General features: G+C 41.5%; 1 protein-coding gene across 1 annotated transcript in view; it reads left to right on the plus strand.

The window, feature by feature from the left end:
* PAQR4 (progestin and adipoQ receptor family member 4) overlaps positions 1–20,818 on the plus strand; it is a 53,094-nt gene extending 32,276 nt beyond the window's left edge. The window contains exons 2-3 of the mRNA XM_044071190.1: positions 15,672–15,890; positions 19,290–20,818. Coding sequence (XP_043927125.1) covers positions 15,672–15,890; positions 19,290–19,723 — 653 coding nt within the window. The 3' untranslated portion in view covers positions 19,724–20,818. The remainder of the gene's footprint in view (positions 1–15,671; positions 15,891–19,289) is intronic.
* Positions 20,819–21,307: the final 489 nt, after the last annotated feature.

Genomic DNA, 21,307 nt, shown 5'->3' on the forward strand with positions numbered 1-21,307 from the left:
ATAAGTTTTTGGTATTTTGCAAAGTGTTGTGTAATACAAGATGGGGTGCGAATGCATACATGCTTAGTTTAAAGTGTTTATTTTAGCTTAAGAGGCAAGTGTACTGAAATATGCATTTGAAAGAACATGTGAGTGTCTTCCATTTTTTAAAACTATTACATGAATCGGAACATACTGTAGTAGCAGTAAACTGTGTCAGAGTGGGTGCTGTTTTGGAACTTAAAAATGAATAATTAGTTTGACGCGGCATGACCAGACAGAGCTACACCAGTAAAGGTTGCTGTTACAGTGTCACTATGTTGCAGTTGAGTGCTCATTTAGCTGGCTTGTAAATGATTTGTATAGCATTTCTTTAAACTGTATTATGGCCAGCAGTATTGTATACACAGAGGTAAATAATTCAGATCATGGCATTTGCAGTACTTTTTAAATGAATGTGTGTGGTTGGCATGTCTATGTCGGGGAACAAGTGAAAGAATTTTCTGTACCTGCTGGAAGGCTCTTTTTTGTTTGTAGGTGTGTGTGTGTGTGTGTGTATGTATACTGCGTGTGTGTGTGTGTATACATATACATACATATATATATATATATATATATATATATATATATATATATATATATATATATATATATATATATATATATATATACTATAGCAAGAGAGAGAGAAGTAACACACTATAATGCAGACTCGCACAGAAAGCAGTTGGCTGCCTGTAAACAAAATATGTAGGTATGTAAGACACACGTGTGCGTATGCATGTGCATTATGTTTATTGCATTTATGAATGCGTTTTCTAGTATAAGACTGAAATGGGTCCATTGGGATCAGTACTGTTCCCCAGTTAATAAATTTATATAAATGTAAAATTCTGTGTGTATGTATATATGTTTGAGTGCATGTACATGTGTATGTGTTTATATATACATGTATATTTTGTACACATATGTTGCTGCATGTGTGTATGTATAGGTTTACCTCCCTACATCCCCCAGGTTTAAATACACTATTCAATAATGGAGAAATAACAAAACTCTAAAACCTAGACTATCGTCAATTAGGTACAGCAATGAAAACGGAGGAACCCATACGTGTGTGTGTGTGTGATACACACACACACACACACACACACACACACACACACACACACACACACACACACACACACACACACACACACTCTAGATATGTGAAATCATACACGTGACTTTTTTTCCAGTTTTTAAATCTTTATATATATGTGTGTGTGTGTGTGTGTGTGTGTATATATATATATGTATATATATATATGTATATATATATATATATATATATATATATATATATATATATATATATAGATAGATAGATATATATATATAATTCTTTTCATATGTTTTTAGGTAAGTACCTGAAACTTGTGCCCAAGACATGACAGCTTGATTTGAGTGTTATAAATGCTGTTTTGCATGTTGTAAATGCGCTGCATCTAGTCCAGCTATTTAGAGCCAATCCTCCCTTCTTTTGCAGCCTGAAAGACATCAGCCACAGTATTTGATTATGTTTTTAATGTCCTGAAGCAGCATTCACGTTGGCAGTTTGCACCAAAATGAAGTTGCTATTAGAATATTGTGCTGACATTTAAAGATTGATTAGAGGCTTACCTCAGTAGTGATAGATTATGGGCTGAGGTCCCTGGGACATGTTCATAGGTGCTTATTAGGCTAACAACCACAAGGGCCTTTTTAAGCCTAGCCTTGCCTCCCAAATCTCTGACAAGTTCTGGTACCTTTGGTATGTAGAGGAACCATTTATAGGTTGCCTTTGTCCATTAGAGACATAGCTGCCAAGCCAGGGATGAATTTCCTGCTCCCTGTCCAGTTGTCCAAGTTACACATGAATTGGTTTTCACATGGATGGGGAACCTGTTCCAGAGAAGAGGTAGTGTCTGGGATACATTCCTGTCTGTCACCATCAGGGCCTGATATATCACAGGCACGGTTTAAGCCTTTAGAATGGGTAATTCTGGTGCTGTTCGTTTTGCAGATATGAAGGAGGTTCATCAGAGTGGGGACTGGCAATGCCCTGTATGCCAGGCATAGATCTGCTCTCAGCAGCCTGTAGGAGACAGAATACAGGTATAGGGCCTTGCAGTGGTCTACATAGGACATGTTACTTGTGCCCTGTATTCTTTTAGTGAGAAACCTCTGTGGATGTTCCAGTTATTGGATATGCCTGGTTTGGTACATAACAAAGGCAGCATTGTACTCCGTGATAGGCGTGACGAATAATGAATACAGTGGAACAATAACTTCCTTGGACCTAGGTGTCCATACCTTTGTTTATAAGTTGTACAACATAGAATGATTTCCTCCCTAATGTAGACACGTGATGATCAAAAGCTAGAATGCAGTCTGTGTGTGTTCCAAAGTCCCTGACCACTTGGGGCAACTCTTAGGGGTGTGTTGTCAGTATTATAGTTACCAGGGGAGGTGGACTTCCCAAAGGATACCATTCTGCATTTCTTGGCATTTAGTTGTAGTCCATGACTCTGACACCAGTTATTTGTCTGTATAAGCCCTTCCTGGAGATCATTTATGTCAGTGGGAGAGTCAGTGACAGCTTGTAATTTGCAGTCGTCTGCAAATTTAGTCAACCAGTGCCCATTGACATTGGCCTTGACTTCAGAGATGTAAATGTCAAAAAGGAACTGCGTCGGAACCAATCCCTGAGGGACTCTGTTTGTGACTGACTTCCTTATAGAGGTGGACTCCCCAATTCTAACTTCCTGGATCCCTCATATGGTAAGGCACTGTCAGGTTTGTGTTTGTATGTGTTACTTAATTTTAAATTGCTGTCTGAGGTAAGTCTAAGCATAGGCTTTGTCAGTAGGTGTAAGCATACCCCTTACATTTTAGGGCACTCATTTGGATGTGGACTTGCCTCTTAAGTTTAAGCACTACTAAGCATGGCATATCTGTTGCATTTTAAGGAATGGGTGAGGTCAGTGTGGTTTGCCCCTTATGTAAGGCACCGGCTGTGGTAGGAATGGATATGTCCATTCTTTGGTGTGGCACCAGGGTTTAAATCCCGGCCAGCTTCCGCTTTGTTTTTTTTTTTTGATTGGCCCGTATACCATACGGGCCAATCAGAAATCACTAAACATGGAGCTACTTGTGTTGAATGCGGAACTGCAATGTCTTTTTTTTGGTCTTCACTAGCAGTGAAAGACCTTCTTTTTTTTCATCCCTACCTGGCTGGTTGGAAATCTGGCAACCCTGTATGGCACTCACTTGACTAGTTTGTCTAGTTGTAAGGCACAAATTGATTCAGCCTCAGTGACTCTTCACTTTGTGTATGTTATGTGTGCTTTAACATGTCTCCAGATGTTCATGTGTGCTTTAACATGTCTGCAGATTTGGTGACTGATGTGGCTAGTTGCCTACAGGATATGTGTGTGTGATCTTGATAGTTTGGAATAGTATGCAGGTGTGCCCCTTCTTGGCTATACTGCAGTACTAAGGGTCTGATTGTAGTGACTGGGCTAGCTTAGCTTGATTCATGGCCAAGTTCAAGCCCGTCTTTAACAAGAGTGAGGATTGCAAATTTTGTATGAACCCATGAATCCTCCTTGTATGTAAAAGGATATGCTTTTTACACAGGTTCTTTATTTATTGAACATGGCTTCCCGTCCTTAATTTTAATTTAAGCCACAACAGCAGGAGGCCAATTAATACATTTACCTCCTGAGAACTTTTAAGCCAGGAAACCACTTTCTTCCTGACAGATTTTCCCCAAACACATGTACTGAAAGCACACTTCATTAGATTTACGATTTCTTATAAATGAATTGTAGAAAATGTAAAGTATGATAGCTGTTTGGTAAACATTGGTGTTCGTATCAGGGGTCTGTCTGTAGATGCTGATTTTACATTGCAGATTTATAAAAGCAGTCTGTGTTCTGTTTGCCAAAAATACGTGTTGTGGTCAAACAAAAAGGATTTATCTGTGTAAGTGTGTAAGCTAGATTCAATATATCAATGATGGAATTGTTTGCCTGTTCAAGAGCTTTCCAGTGATTTATGACGAGAGGATAGCGTACTGCTGTTTTGTGATATTGCTGAATCTGTGCAAATTATGCATGTGGTAATTTCATAATATTTCTAAAAGTATTAATGTACAAAACCATTTGTTAGATGGTATCGTCAGTAATGTATGTATGTTTTGTATAATAGGGCACCATTTGTTCACCTGTAGTTCGCACAGCTTTTATGAAACAAATGCAGTTATGACAATATGGATAATCGACATAACTGCTTTCCTTATGGAGCATTTATATCTCTGAATGTATTCACGCTATCTACTATATTTATTTATTTATTTATTTTACATTTGTTGACCGGGCTAGTCTAGCTGGATATATGTCCATTTTCAGTAGAGGCCCGGGGAGAAAAGCTCCTCACAGATATACAAAAGTATAAAAAGTTAAAAAAAAATATTGTTACATGGTAAATATAGGATTAGTAAACCAAATAAAACGGGTAGTTATTGCATTTCAGAGATCAAAGCACTTAAGAAAAGTAACAGTGAACATAATATTGCTTAAGAAAGCTAAAACAGATGTTAAGTGTTATGTACAATAGTTCACATCAGGTTGAAGGATTTAAGCAATAAGTTGATTAGAGTTAAAATAGTGTCAGTCTTAATTACAAGACTAAGTATTTAAATGTTTGGAAGTTTGGTTAGAATAGGAAGAAACAGGGGTGAAGATGGTTGTTAGTCAGGTTTACTACAAGGGCATAGCCAGTGCATTTGGAGGTGTTTTTTAAGTTTTTGTTTAAAGAGTGGCAAGGATGTAATTAGTGTTAGTTCACTGGGTAACAGGTTCCAGTTTTTTTCCTGCTGTGTTAGTAAACAGAGTCACCAGCTGTATTATTAGACTTTGTTAAGCTAGCAAGGAGTTTACTAGAAGAACGTAAGGAGTTCAGATTATTATATGGGATTAAGAGTTTTGAGAGTATAGGAGTATTATTGGGTTGGTGAAATATTTTGTGGGCAATTGTGAGTTGGGGGACTATCAGATGGTTTTGGAATTCCAGCCAGTATAGTTGCCTAAGATTAGAGCAGTGGTGAGTTCTGAAGGGATTGCCAGTAGCGAATCTGGCAATATTATTGTAGGAAGTTGCTAATTTGTTGAGGTTAGTTTTCTTAAGGCTGGTAAATACAGGTGAGGAAAAATACGCCAAACCGGTGTCTGCCAACCACCACAAATCACCAACCAACCTACTGGACTTCATCAGATCCTACAGGTGCGGCATACAGAAGGGTTGAGATTAGATGGGAGTGAGCGATCTTGGCTCTGGCTGTTGAGGTTAAAAAAGGTTTTATTCTATATAAGGATCCTATTTTTCTGTTGACCATTTTAATGGTGTTGTTTATATGGTGATCAAATGAGAGATTATTGTTAATGGTTATTCCTAAAAGTTTGGTGGTAGAGTCAGGGAAAATGACAGTGCCATTATTTGAAGAGATTGAGAAGTCTAAGGGGATGGACCTAGTAGTGGGTGTAAAAAGGAGGAGTTTTGTTTTTTTGGCATTAAGAAGGAGGCAACGTTTGGTAAACCATGTTTCTACAGTGTTGAAAACATTTTGAGTAAGAGAATATAGTTCAGATGGAGAGGTTGCTGAGCATATTAGTGTGGAGTCATCTGCATATTGAATACAGATGGCTTGAGGAATTGCTACATGGAGATCATTAATAAATAAAGAGAAAAGAAGTGGTCCAAGAAAGGAGCCTTGAGGGAGCCCAATGGTGACAGGTAAAAAGGAAGAAATTTGATTTTCCCAGAGAACTGCCTGTTGCCTATTGCTGAGGTATGATCTAAACCATTTAACGACCAGAGAATCAAAGGAAAGAAATTCAAGAATATTGATTAGGAGGGTATGGTTAACCATGTCAAGCTTTAGAGAGGTTGATGAAGAGTGCAGATGAGAGTATGTTTTTGTTGCGGTTTCTATTGATGGTATCTGTGAAGGATAGGAGGGCAGAAGTGGTACTATGTGTTGGCCTAAAGCCATGTTGGCAGCTTGCTATTAAGTTATGTAGAGAGAGGTGATGTAAAAGTTGTTGGTGAATGCATTTCTCCATAATTTTTGCTAAGGGTGATAAGAGAGCAATTGGCCGATAGAGTAATCATTAGAGTTCCCACCTTTATGTAAGGGGATAATATGGGAGATTTTCCAAATATCTGGGATGGTTCCTTCTTGGATTGTCCTATTTATAAATATAGATATGGGGTAGGCAATTACTTTGGCTGCTTTTTGGAGATATTGGGAAGGAGGTTTGTCAGCAGGTGGAGTACATGGCTTAAGTTTATGAACAAATTTATAGATGAGAGAAGTAGAGATGGGTTGTAGTTTGAAGTTAGAGGAAGAGTGTGATAAGTTGATGCAAAGGCTGGAGTTTTCTGAGATAACTTGACTAGCTAGAGATTGTATAGTCTCAGTGAAGAAAGAGTTAAAGGTATTGGCAGTTTGATGGGGAGTATTTGGATCTGCATCAAGTGGGGTGGGTGTTCGGGAGTTACCTGGGGAAAGGAGCTTATTTATGCAACACCAGAACTTCTGAGGATTATTTTGATGAGTTTGTTGAAGTTTACAGTAGTAGGTTTTTTTTGTCTGTAAGTATTGCCTTTTATGTACTATTTCTAAGCTGCCTAAAATGGAGATGATCAGAGCTATTTCTATTAGATTTCCATTTGGCCCAGACTTTGTTCCTAAGTAGAATTTGATTTCTAGTTTCATTTGAGAGCCATGGGGCTGGGTTGGACTTCATTCTGATGGAACGTTTAGGAGCATGCTTATCAAGAATAGATAAGAAAGTAGTGTTAAAATACTTTACAGCCTCTTCTAGTGAAAGGGATTTTAAAGGATTCCAGTTGCATGCTCTGAGCTCAGTTTGAAATAATTGTGTTAGTGTTTGGTAGAGCGTGCTATCCTAAAGGTGGTGGGGTTCTATCCTAAAGGTGGTGGGGTTTGGAAAGTCTTTCTTTTCTCTTGTGATGTAGGTCAAAGAATGATCACTTGCATCATCTGGTAGGGTTCCTACCTTGTAGGTTTGTTTCACTTTGTTAATGAGTATCCAGTCTAAGGTACCCTCTTTTATTAGGTTTGTTAATTCTTGTTGTAGAGGTTATGGTTTGGGTAAAGCCATGGAGGTTGATATGAGAGGTAGGATTTTCAGCACTAACACTTTTCCAGTCAATGTTAAAGTCGCCTAGTATTATTGTTTCTTGTGGGTAAGTAGAAGACACCCAGCTAAGAAAAGCCTCTAATGTAGTTATATTATTGCCAGGCGGTATGTAAATACAGATAATGTATAAAGATTTGTTAGCGTTGATTTGGAGCTTAGTTATGAGGACTTCTGCGTTGCTATCCTGGGTTGGATAGGATGGTAGGGTAGAGATTTGAAGTCAATTTTTAAATAGAATTGCTACTCCACCACCTTTATGTTTTGTTCGGTCTAGTCTCACTATATTATAGCCTTGGGGAATAATTTCATTGTCTTTCGTTTCTGGTTTTAACCAAGTCTCGCTGAGGCAGAGGATCTCAAAGGAGTGAATATCTAGGAGGGCATGAAGGTGAGGTACTTTGTTATTGATGCTTTGGATATTCAGATGCCCTATTAGGAGAGAGCTTTTGAGTTTAGGGTGAGTTGTTTGGATTGTAGGGTTGGTAGGGCCAGGGTTGGGGTGGATGTCGCCATCTTTTAAAGAGGGATTATTTAGTTTTGTTACTGAATTGTTTCTAAGGTAAGTTTGAATTTTCAATTTTTTTTCTGAAGGTAGGTTATGTTTAATGTGGGAGAGTCTGTGGTATTTAGGTAGTAGGTAACTAGGAGTGGAAGTTATGTTAGAATGTGTATTTAGGGATATGTGTGTGTAAATTGTAGTTTGTTTTGTGGGAATGGTTAAGCAGTTTTTCAAAGGAGGTAAGAAGGTAGGCTGAGAAGAGGGTAGTTAAGAGTATAACTAAGTGTTAGCTTGGCTAGATTAGGGAGAGGTATCTTTGATGAGATAATAAAATAAGAACATGAATGTAGGGATAAAAGGAGGGAGTAAGATGTGGAGGAGAGTAAGATAAGAGGATACAAGAAGAGAAGAGAGGGGGCACTAAGATATATGAGTTAAGAGTAGGAGGATATGGTAGAGGTACCCTAAGGAGTGGCTTATTGTGAGTGATGGTTAGAGGGTAGGGGTGTGGCTAAAGTATATGGGGTAGGGTAAAGTATGGGATTGGTTGGAAGAGAGAGAGGGTGTGGTTGGGGAAGTATAAGTGTAGGACCCCTGGGGGTGGGTGGGAATTGGGGGTAGGGGAGCGGAGTGAGCCCGTAGGGTGAACGGAGCGGGTTACAGCTGAGAGAGGCTGAGAGGTAATCAGAGAGAGAGACTGAGTTCTACAGGCATAGGAAAGGTATGAGACATAAGCTGTTACTAAGTAGCAGAGAAAAAAGGAGAACAAAGGTATAGCTGTGTTGAGGAGATAGTTATGTAAGATAGTTTTACAGCAGAGAGAGAGATTTTTTTATAGGACGTGCCAAAGGCAGGAAAGGAAGTTTATACAGAGGGATAATAGAGGGGGCTAGTAGCAAAACAGTGGTGGTAGTCAAAGGTGTCTTATTTAGTAAAACTTCCAGACTTACCTGGGATAATTTCCATTGTAAAGCACTTCCCGGGTGGGTGGGGGGGGGGTAAGTACATAAATAGAGAGTACAAGTACTGATATCAGAGTCTAGCTGGTCTACAGAGCTAGTTGGTTTCTACAACCAGTGAGAGATGGTATTCCAAAGCCTAAGATCTGCTGCCCTCTAGTGGATAACGTAGGGAAAACATGAATTCCACTAGGATAGTAGGTGGAGGGGGGATAAGTTAATAAAGAGATGGTAGGAGGGGTAGGTCCACGGGTGTGCTGGCCCTTACAAAATAGTTTAAAATTTAATGCAGTCACAAGTAATTTAAAGTTATCGCACACACAAGGTTAAAGTTAAATCATACTTATACTGTAGGATAACACGTACACTGTGAGGCTGAATGTAGAGGGTCCAGGTAGATCCTGAGGGGCTTCTAGGATTGTTTCCCTACTATTCAGTAGGATATCATTAGCCTTACAGGGTTTCAAATAGAGGGACCGGCTGTGTCTCCACACAGGACTTAGAAGCTGAAAAATGAGACGGAAAGAAATATTAAATAATTGTTAGCTAACTAGGTTAAGTTCAATGCAGGAGTGGAATGAAAAAGTGTAGAGGAGGAGTGCTAGTCAGAAGTTGACTGGAGTGTAAGGATGCAGTGAGGTATTAGCACAGAGTGTAACATACAGTAAGGTAATTAGCACAAGTATTCAGCTTATATAATCAAATACATTACTTTTGTATGGCTCAGAAAAACAATGCATATATATCTACTACAGAAGACAATGTGTAGTTACAAACTATGAAACAGCATTAACTGATGAGGCTAAAGACTAACTAATTAGTTTAACCTATTAAAGAAAATAAAATAAACCAAGTCATAGCACAGTAATACAGCCCATACAGTCATATCATAAAAGGATGTCCATTATAGCAGTCCATATTACTAGCAGCACAAATAGCCCATTGGATAATTCTTAAATAGCACTTGGGTAAAGCGAGTGTAAGGCTCAGGGCCTTATCGCAAGATTAAAATAGGCTAAAGCAAAATTATGCAGCGCTATGGTAAGGGTGTTCTTTTATGCTGCAAGAAGCTCACAAAGACTGTAATAGTCAAAATATTATAGCCAAAAAAGTGGGATAAGGCTGGTTTACACCTCCACATTTGTAAAAAGAAAGTAAAAGTAGTGCGATTAGCTTGTCCAGTCTACAGGATAAATAAATTAATTAAGTAGCAATCCTGAATGCCGGTTAGGGAAGCCACAGGGAAGAAATTAAACCCTCTGACAAAATTAACATAACCCAGCTATCCCAATGCCACAGCATAAGCAGGCTATCCAGAAACTAAGAGAAATAAAATCACCGCCAACAAAGGGGTAATAGGGTAAAGTGTTAGCCAGCAAGTTGGGAGGTGTCGAACCTTAACAGCTAGCAAAGGAAACACAGTAGGGGGGCTGAGGGCTAGGGTAAGAGTAACAACAGTCGTTACGCCCCACGTGTAGCTTCACGGTGTTTAAACTATGTCTCCGGTACTACAGAGAGGGAGGAGAATACCCTTAGTGTGGGGATTTTGCACTATAAGAGTAAAAAAAGAAAGAAATAGGCCGATTGCATCTGCCTGTAGCCCTCAGTATAGAAAATAATTAAAAATCATTAAAATAATTAAAAGTCGTTCCACGAATATAGCGATAGCAGAAGATACCCACAGCGTGGAAGAAACGCCATGCGGAGATCATGCCAAACCCAAAGTAGCAGTAGCACCAAGGAATAACACAGTTCTAAACCAAACACGCCAAACCTAAAGTAGCAGTAGCACCAAGTATATCACAGCTCTAAAACCATGAGCCTGACTGGCTAGCTTTAGAAGCGGAGAATAAAAATACCAGTAATATCTACCAGATAGCTAGCAAAAAAACACTTAAGCACCTCAAATGTCTTTAAACATGGTGACAGAGACATCAAAATCCTGAGAAAACGCTCATAAATAAGCGTTAATTTAAGCATACATAGAGCGACAATGTTGTTTGTCAATAATGCTACGCACTTTAGTTAAAAAAGTACAAAATTGCAGCACAGCACAATTTACGAGCAGATTCTATACAATAGACGCAGATGAAGCGCATTTACGGCCCACACACTGCCCGGAGAACAAGGGGCTGTTGGTACATAAATATACATTTGATTTAAGCATGCAAGGTAATAGATGTAAGGGCTTCAAAGCATATAAAAATGTGCTGATTACAACCCAGCACTATAAAGAACAAAGTCAAATACAGTAGACACAAAATGAAACCACTTACGGACCCACGCACCACCCGGAGAGCTAGGGGCTTTTGGCCAGAGCAGAGGGAATTTAAAAATGGCACCTAAAGGCTTAACCTATATTTATAGGTTTAGCTAAGCAGATGGGGATGGGAGGAAATGGGTGGACTAGGAGGTTACTAGGCAGAGTGAGGGGGGCGGGTACCTAGACAGAGTGAAGGGGGGAGGGGGAAAAAAGGTTGCTAGGAGGGAAAGGTGAGATCTAAGTAGGTAGAGAGAGTGGTCAGAGCAAGGAGTGATATAGGCGTTGAGAGATCCAAGCAGGTGGAGAGAGTGGTCAAAGCAAGGAGTGATATAGGCTCTGACTCCTGCATCCATTTCATTTGGACATTAGTACCCAGTGCTTGAATATATCACCCCCAATGTGACGGTATCAGATATTATTTTTGCTTCATTAATATAAACATGGAAATGTCTTATTTTGTCATCACTTTAACTACTGCTTCACTGCAGCTGTGCACATCCCTTGCTGACCATTTCACTGACATTCTTTGCAAATCATGTCAGTTCATAGATGCCACTTTGCTGCCTTAGTTTTATACATGTACCTTTACCAGGACTTTCAAAATTAGACTTTGAAAACAGTGACATGTATGCTCACTTCAGGAGTACAGGGAAGACTCCTTTCTCTTACAGGATATAGGTATATAGCATGAGATCAGTGTCGTCGTGGATGCAGGAGTACGACCTTATTGGGTTACATAGTGCTCCTTTGCTTTAAGTTCGTCATTGATGCAGGAGTCATGAGATTCGTGTTGTCATGGATGCAGGATTATGACCCTATTGGGTTACATAGTGCTCCTTTGCCTTAAGGTCGTCATGGATGCAGGAATACGACCCTATTGGGTTACATAGTGCTCCTTTGCCTTAAGCGGGGATATGAGGCCCTGTACCTGTATGGATGATAAGAGTGTGTGGACCTTTTTGTGTTGACTGTGGCTCTGTTGCCTTAAGGGGAGACAGATTGAGAAAGGGGGAGATAATTTGGGACATTGTGGCTCTTTGTTGTAGTCCCTTTTGGGTTGAATGAGGCTGGGGAGGGGTGTAAAGGGTATAAGGCCTTGTGGCCTTATAAAAGTCAAGAATGTGAATCCATGTGTGTTGAAATATGAGTTCCTTGGTTTAAGGGGGTTGGTATGGGATGTGAAATTGTGCTTATGTGAATGCAGGAGTACAGGCCTCCTTATCTCTAATGGTAAACATTTGGTCATAGGATCATAGGAAGTTACTAGGCTATTTAGCCCTGAGGCCCTTACAAGCCTAGCCAAGAATTTAGCCCATGTTCCAACAAGCCAGCACCCTATGCCACTGTCCAGCAGGGACACAGTGGAATCCCAAGGGTGTATTTTCTCTTCCCCATCCAGTTATCCAGGTTGCGCTTAAAAAGATTTAATGAGGTACTCTGCTTTACATGGAGAGGGAGTCTGTTCCACAAAAGGGGGAGTCTCTGGGACACAAATCTGTCCTGCCAACAAGTCCTATTGATGTCAGGTTGAGGTCACGCGTGTGGGTTACTCGAGTGGAGCTTGACTTGCGGATATGCAGTCCCATCAGGGCAGGGTCTGAGATTGCTTTGTATGCCAGAGAGAGGTCACCACTGAGGAGTCTGTAGGAGACTGAGTAGAGTGACAGGCTACTATCTGTGTAGGGTAGATGTTTGAGGCCCTGGATTCTTTGGGTGAGGAACCTCTGTTGTTTCTCCAGCTGCTGCATGTGCTTTGTGAGGTACATGCCGGAAGGGGCATTGTACTCAATAATGGGTCTTATAAGGGAAGAATACAGGGATGTTATAACCACCTTGTCCCTGGATGAGATACCCTTACTAATAAGGTGGACCATGTAGAATGTTCAGTACAATGGAGGCAATATGGTGGTCAAAAGTCATTTTGCTATCAACCTGGGTGCTCAGGTCTCTCACAAATGATTGTGTGCTTAGTACTTTATCATCAATGTGATCTCCCCAAAAGGGATGGTGATGCATTTTTTGGCATTCAGTTTGAGGCCATGTTTCTGGCTCCAGTCATTTATGTGGGTGGGGCCCTCTTGGAGGATGTCCACATCACTAGGGGAAATTGATGACTGCACCCAGTTTGCAATCATCTGCAAACTTGGTTAGACATAGCCCACTAGATTTGGCTTGCACATCCAATAAGTATATCCCAAAGAGCAGAGGCCCCAAGACCAATCTTTGGGGTACACCACTTGTTATGGGTCTACTACTTGAGGTGGCTTCCCCTATTTTGACTAGGTGGGTTCTATCAGTGAGCCAGTTTGCTACCCATTTGGTAACATATGGACTGATGCCTAGTTGAGAGAGTTTATCTGTTATAACTGCATGGGGGAATAGTATCGAAGGCTTTGGCCAGGTCAAGGTAGATGGTATGCACCGGCTTCCCCTCATCTATGACTTTGGTGACTGTCTCAAAGAAATCAACCAAATTTAACAGAACCTCCCCGTGACAAAACCAAACTGTGTGGGATCAAGTGTCTGGAGGTTGCCAATGTCCTTGTTAATGAGGTCCATGATAATCCGCTCCATGGCCTTGCAGATCAGGCTAGTTAGGCTGATGGGTCTATAATTTTCTGGATCTGTGGCCGCTCCACCTTTGTGTAAAGGGAAGACAGTAGCTGTCCTCCAGTGGGCTGGGATGAAGCCAATACTCAGGCTTTGGTTGAATAGGGTGCCTAATGGTGCTGCAAGTTCCTGCCTGAGTTCATGTACGATGTAGCCTGGGATATTATCGGGTCCCATGGAGGCTGTATTTGTTGCCTTTGAGAGGGCAGTGATGACTTGCTCCCTAGAGATAAGGGGAGGGGGGTAGGTACTGGGGATATCCTGTTTTACTGATGGGGGGGACAGAGGAGTGAAGTTTTCACTGAACCTGTCTGCCAGCATGTTGCCTATATCTACAGCGTTTGTGTATGTGGTGTCCTTGACCTTTTGGTTAAGGCGATGAATGATGTGCTTCCATCACAAGCCGTATAGATGGAGGGGTAGACAGTGATCTTTTGTGCCTTTGTCTGATGTGGGATCTGGGAGTGCTTCTTCATCCTCCTCTTTTTGGATGTTAGTGTGTTCCCCTGTGTTACCCAATTAAGAATCTGAGGGTGTTCCACTGCTGCTGTTCTGTTTTGGTTGAGAGAATAGACTGTGGTACCCTTGTCTATACCAGAAGAGTTAAATGAGGGATGGCATTGAAGTGTAAATGCAGAGAACAGAAGGAACACAGGTTCAAAGCTGCTTTGGGTCAAAGAATAGAGTTTGCTTGTGCCATTTATTTGTCTTACAAGAGCGGAGGCTTTAAATTTGATTGGCACGTCTGGGATTAGATATTGTAAATTATAGTCATGGGAGGCAACAGAGGCAGTGGTATACCCAGCAGTGGCCTAAGAAAGGGCAGGGCATGTTGCACAGCCTTGGAAGAAATTAGGCATTTCCAGCAGTGGCCTAAAAAAGGGCAGGTTGTGCTGTGCAGCCTCAGAAGAAATGTGTCATACCCAGCAGTGGCCAAAAAAGTGGCCCGGATCTGCTGCACAGCCTTGGAAGAAATGTGGCATACCCAGCAGTGGCCTAAAAAGGGCAGGGAGTGCTTCAGAGCCTGGGAAGAAATGTGACATACCCAGAAGTCTCCTATAAAAGGGCAAGGCTTGCTGTACAGCCTTGGAAGAAATGTGGCATACCCAGCAGTGGCTTAAAAGGTGGTCAGGGTGTGCTGCATAGCCTTGGAAGAAATGGAGGGCACTTTTAGAAAGGTGATGCCTACTATGACTATGTCTTTCTCTGTTAGGTACCAGTGATGTGCATAGGTCTGTTGTGATACTGTTGTAGCCATTTGATCAAAGAATCTGGTAAGAGAATGGTAGAGAGTTTTTAAGTGGTTAAGAATAACTGTGTTCTGATATAGCTTTCTGGGTTGTACAGAATCCAGTTTAAGATGAAACTGAGAATATGGCTGCCTTCATTTTAGTAATCTTTTGTGACTCGGCAAGATTATTGGCAGCGGTACATGCACTAAGAAGCTGATTCACAAATATCACAGAGTTTTGTTGGGGTTTACTGTGATCAAGGTTGGGGCTTCATGGACAATGTGACAGTACAGTTTTTGGCCTTGTCACACTTTTTATTCTTTTAGACTTTTTAAAGTAAATTTAGGTGCATGCAACAGTCACAGGACCTCTTCAAGCTCCCGCCTCAGTGGTAACCTCTGTCTGTCAGTGACCCATTTGTTCTCTGAACACCAAGGGCAAGAGTCAACTGCCATGAGGAACTGTGGCATCACCATTATTGTTTTTTTTTGCCCTGCATCCCTACGTACACTGTCTTCCAGTAGGAAGGTCGGATGTGCAGTGGGTAAAAGTGCTAGGCGGTCCCTCAAAATTGTACAAAGCTTATTTGCTTTCCGGGTGTGTGCATGCCCCTCCTCCAAAAGGAAGCAAGTGGCCACACTCCTTCACCCCTCCCCCATACTTGCTCGGCTCCATCGGTGCCAAGACCATTGCTTGAACTCCAGTCACCACAAGGGGTTCATCCCTCTGTGTCACAGAGCCATGTTCATGTATATTATTTTTAACTGTCACCTGTATTGCTTCTGTTTACATGTACAGCAGTCATCTGTTTGTCACTTGGATTTCTTTGATCAGCTGTTGTTTGACATTAGTGTTGTTTTTTTTTTTCTGTTTCAGGGGTCCCGCTGCTTTGCTTCATATTCTTGTTACCGCTTAATATTCCCTGGTCTCAGATCAATGTTAAGTGGCTGGCAGTGGTTCATTACCTGGCATGTATCTCTCCGCAGCTTGGAAGTGTCTTGTACCACTTGTTCATGAACCACGAGGGAGGAGCCCCTGTCTACCACACCCTGCTAACCCTTGATATGTGTGGAATCTGCTTGGTGAACACTCTTGGTAAGTGCATTGCTATAGTGACATTTTTTTTGTAAGTGTGTTTGCATGATTGGCTGAATGTCCCTCCCAGCACCCGGTTGGCTGATTCATTCTTCCAACAGGGTGAAGGTCAGGCTTCACCAGCCATTGTGTTAGCCCTATGGTCCATTTGTTCCCTGAGATGAGATTTGGGTAGTAGAGAAAGGGACAATGCATTTCCTGTGGGCTGTCTTAACTCCCCCATTAGTGTCTTGCGCGCTGTCCAGTTGCTGCCTCATAGGAGGTAGTTGCATGCTACCATATATGCTGAGTCTACTAGGCAAGTGACACATTGCTGTACAGCATGGGGGCATTAGTCTCATTGCTGTGGGCAATACACCTGCAACTGCCACCATGAAGCAGGCCAAAATCATTTCCCTTCCTCTTAAATGGGTGTGCTGACATTGAGTGCTCACCTTGCCTTGTCTCTCACACCTGTGCTGCTGACTGAGCAGTGGTTGTGTGTGTGTGTGTGTGTGTGTGTGGGGGGGGTAGCCAAGGCCTCATCACTGTAATGTTTTTGTTTTGAAGGCTGCTTTTTATTACTGGTGGTAGTTCTTTCTATTCTGTTTCGATTTTAGGGGCAGGGGTTCTTGTGTCTGTATTTTGCTGTTGGATATTTGTGTCAGTTGCCATCTGTGCAAGCAGGGTCGGCCTTAGGACAAGTGTTGCCCTAGGTAAAAGGACTCCACAACCCCCCCCCCCCCCACACACACACACACACACCACCTGGTGCCCCCATCCTTGTCTGTTTACACTATCCAGTTTACTGGAAAAGCAGTCCTGCTACAGCGGTGCCCTAGGTGGCCGCCTGGTTGGACTATGCCAAAGACCAGCTATGTGTGCAAGCAAACACTGGATGCTTAGACATGCAGATACAGTGAGAACTGAACTGTACTGTTTCTTCCTATATGGAGATTCCAGAGATTTTTGTTCATTTTTAAAATGTCTCATTCTTTCTTTTGCCCCAGATCAACAGCACAATTTATTTTTAGTGCTTTGTAATTTCAAACTGTAGTGCAGAATTATTTGAGAGCTGGACATGGAAGTGGTTGTTGCCGTGTATATTAAGGATGGGTCAGCTGGTCAGTATTAAATCTCAGTGAAGCACTAGATTTCTCCCAAACAAAATACAGACTTGCAGAATCAGACACCCTTTTCCATTTGCTTCATTCAAAGTTAAAATTCTTAGATTGCAATTTTGTAATTTTGAGCGACAAAGAGATTAAGCTTCTTCTTCTTGCTGAGGAACTGAATGCTTTCCCATAAGGTTTCTGTTCATAAGACAATGCCTGGTATTCTGAATTTGTCAGCTCCCATAGTGTATTTTTGCACAGCATGGAGCTTTGGCTGCCGATCACAGCACACACAGATGTACCAGTATGTATACCTGCACCCCCGTGTCTGGGAGAGGGGTGACCTGTATCCCCATGTGTGGGGGAGGTGGAGGGTGTGTGTGAGTAGTATGCAGGTTTGCTGACTGGAAAGGATGTCTGATTCTGCAAGATCCTGTTTTGATTGGGGAGAAGGCTAGTACTTCACTGAGATTTAATATCGACCAGCTGACCCATCCTTAATGTACAGGGGCAGTGTCCACTTCTGTGTCACGCATACTAATGAGGACACTCCTTGGGAGCTGTATGGACAGCCAGCAGATACCGTGATTTATTTATTTTTTTCCACCAAGCAGTTTTTCTAGGGGGTGACTGTTCTGATCCTTTGATAGTGACAGCGTGATGTGTACATGCAAGGTCACTGTCCGTCAAGTACCTGGTGACGAAGTAGAAATGAAGACATGTCATTATTTAACAGTTTTGCTTAGATAGAGTGGGAATGGAAATCATAAAACGTTACTGTAATAAGATGTTTAGGAGGATTATGCCAGTGGGTGGGCTGTGTATATGGGCAGGCGGACTGGCACATCAATGTATGGGAAACAGAAGGAATGTTGAAGAGCATGAATTCACATGTTTGAGGGGTGATTGAGGTTATGGGGGTTGTATTGTAAACATGAGTACATTAAATGTATATAAGGTGATACTAATTGGTTTTCTTTTCATCTTTAAAATCCCTATTTTACTCATTGCAGTGACATACGTTAAAACTTGCAATCCATTTACTTCTGTAATCTGAAGAGGAGTTGTTTCAAAAAATCTTTTGCTGCTAAACAGCGTGATTATACCTAGCCTGTTGGTATAGATGCAAGGTGTATGCCCTGCTACCATCTCATCCCACTGCAAATTGCTGTTGTTTTTTTACTATGTGAAGATGGTGCTGGTATGTGATGTGCCTCCCAGCTGTTTTACCATGTGCCTTACCCCTGGGATAGTGCCGTCCTGTACTTTCTGAGCAGCAGCATTGCCTTGTGTGTCCCCTACCTGTCATGTGTACTGTACAAGTGCCCCATCCCTTTGTACTGTAGTGTACGGTCATGCCTTAAGTTTACAGTAAAGTGCACCATCCCTTGCTCACTTTTCCAGTGTTACTCACTTACTTGCCCAACTGATACATAGTCTGTTAGCAAAGGTGCCCCCCCCCCACCAGCTGCTCTGTACATTTTATTATGCATCTGATTACCTGCCCAAGCGGAAAACACCACTTTCATTTAAGGCGTTGGCAAGACAGTGTATGGATATCTGTTTTGGGAAAGGTGGTTTAGATGTTGTGCTATCAGTCAGCCTTTATCCTTCAGTTTCCTTTGATTTTGGGCATGTAGTTTTAGCCCTTATGCCTTGTACATTCCCACCAGTGCTTCTGATTGTGTGTGATGTACATTCCCACCAGTGCTTCTGATTGTGTGTGATGTACATTCCCACCAGTGCTTCTGATTGTGTGTGATGTACATTCCCACCAGTGCTTCTGATTGTGTGTGATGTACATTCCCACCAGTGCTTCTGATTGTGTGTGATGATGCCCTTATGCCCTGTGAATTCTCACCCATGCTACTCTGCATTTTCACCTGTACAGCTGAGTGTCTGATGCCCCTACACCCTCTGCATTCTCACCCATACCTCCCCTTTCCCCAGGATAAGGAATCTCTTCCTAGGATGGCTTTGTACTTTTGCTTGGTTTGAAGTCCACCATATTAACAATATTGCCTGTGCTGTAGATCCATTGATGAGTTGGTTGCTGGGACTGGGTTTGCCTTCTTAAGTATGTATCTTTGTAGTTACTGTCATTTAACTGCTGTACACTCTCCCCTCATCAGCTTTTTTACCCAATAAATTAACCTTTGTGGATGCATTACTGTGGGTGTTCTTTTTCTTTAATTTCTCACAGGTGTGAAGTGATTCTACTGACGGTTGAATGGATATTGTTACTGTTTGCAGCTTGATAAGTTTACTGCAATGTCCTTACGAGTTCTTCTCTCTTTTTCTTTAGGTGCGTTGCCCATTATTTACTGCACATTGGTGTGTTACCCAGTCATTCGGACAGTTGCTTTGCTAACTTACAGCATTGTGTCATCCTATGCAATCTACCGCGCAATCACTGCCAGGAGCAACATCACACGACTGCAGTCATTTGCCTGGCAGGCTTTCTTCAGGTTCCTGTTCTTCTACCTTCGCTGGCTGGACGTGGGAACGGGTAGCCCTACCTCACTGTTCTCCTTCCTTGTCATGGACGCTGTGGCATTGGTTGGTGGCATTATAAATGTTGCCCGTGTCCCAGAACGTTGGAAACCGGGCAAGTTTGACTACTGGTTCAACAGTCATCAGATCATGCATGTCCTGGTCGTGGTCAGTATCATGTACCTACACTGGGGTGTCACGGCCGACTTGATTTGGATCAGCAACTATAAATGCCCTTCAGAATGACTCTTGTTTTCCATCAACGTTCTTCTCATACTAGTAGTTCTGTACTTTTGTTGAGGCAGAATTAGAGAACTTAAGGGCATTATGTTGGTCACAGTTAAAACACTCAAAATATTTCTGTTTCCAACACCAGAGCAAGGAGGTGTACATTCAGAGTCTATATATTTCTAACTATAGATGTGCAATACTCTTAATTTTAAGGGCTTAAAAGTTTTAAAACAAAGTAATACGTACAAACTCAGGCGACTTATGAATAACGCACTAGAAACTTGGTGTCTAGAGAAGAACTCACACATGCACAAATGTTCACGTAACTAGCAAATTGTCCATCTTAACTTGCTTCGTTTAGCACTTATATGTATGTACAGGGGTGGGAGTGAATTCTGATGCTATTTTTACTTTGGTGTTACGCTGATTCTTTTATGGTCTCCCAAGAAAAAATAAATTACTGTAACTGATTTCTTGCCTCTCAACTGCAAGCATAGGCCATCACTATTTGTCCTGAAATGGAATTCTTGGAAGGAGCCAGTTGATTCTACTTCTGCTGTTTGTGTGCGTGCCATTGCTGCAAATAGATTACATTGAAAAAACACTTTTTATAATCTTTGAGATTGCCCTTTTCCTGACTGTTATGCAGCTGTGGAGTTAGTAAGGGGATATGTAGGGCTCATTACCCACAAGGGGGTGCAAGGTGGGCATCCCCCCTTCAAATGTGTTTCTTTATCACTGAAAGTTGTTTTCAGTGATATGATTTTGGAATAACGCTGATATTACTGTGTACGGGTCAATACAAATCCATCGTAGGAAGGGAAGGTCAGCTACCAGAGAGTATTTGAACATGATGACAAAATAGTGGGATCTGGCTTGTGGTAGTTTAGATATAACTTTACATTCTGCTTATAGGTTCAGCTTCATGTACAAGCTGGTCAAACAAAATGTCCCTTGGACTAGATACATTGGAGAGATACTCTTTCTTTCTAGTAGACGCTTTTTAAAACATTTTCTGTATTACACGTAGATTGTATTTATTTTGTTTGTTTCTTGTCTTGGTATTTTCCTTGTTTTTGCTTACTGGGCACTTACTCAGAACCAAATATAGGATTCAGATTTTTTTTTTTTTTTTTTTTTTTATCTTTGATCTGGCAAGCTAACTCTTCAGAATCAATTTCTTGTGTCAGCTTGGGTAAAAAAGTTCCAGTGACAAATATTGTTAACAAGTCCAGACATTACATGCAATTCCTGCAAGCATGGTAATATCTTCACAGGGATAAACAGGGAATAGTATGACCATGAAGAAGGCGGGTAAATGAGCGAGTGGTAAGAGGTATTTTCACAGGGATATACAGGGAATAGTATGACCATGATGAAGGCGGGTACATGAGAGAGCGGTAAGTGATATCTTCACAGGGATAAACAGGGAATAGTATGACCATGAAGAAGGTAGGTACATGAGAGAGCCGAAAGATATATCTTCACAGGGATAAAACAGGGAATAGTATGACCATGGAGAAGGCGGGTACATGAGCGAGCGGTAAGTGATATCTTCACAGGGATATGCAGGGAATAGTATGACCATGAAGAAGGCAG

Source organism: Protopterus annectens, chromosome 5.part0, assembly GCF_019279795.1.
Source record: "Protopterus annectens isolate FY-2018-M chromosome 5.part0, PAN1.0, whole genome shotgun sequence".
NCBI classification, from domain to species: domain Eukaryota; kingdom Metazoa; phylum Chordata; order Ceratodontiformes; family Protopteridae; genus Protopterus; species Protopterus annectens.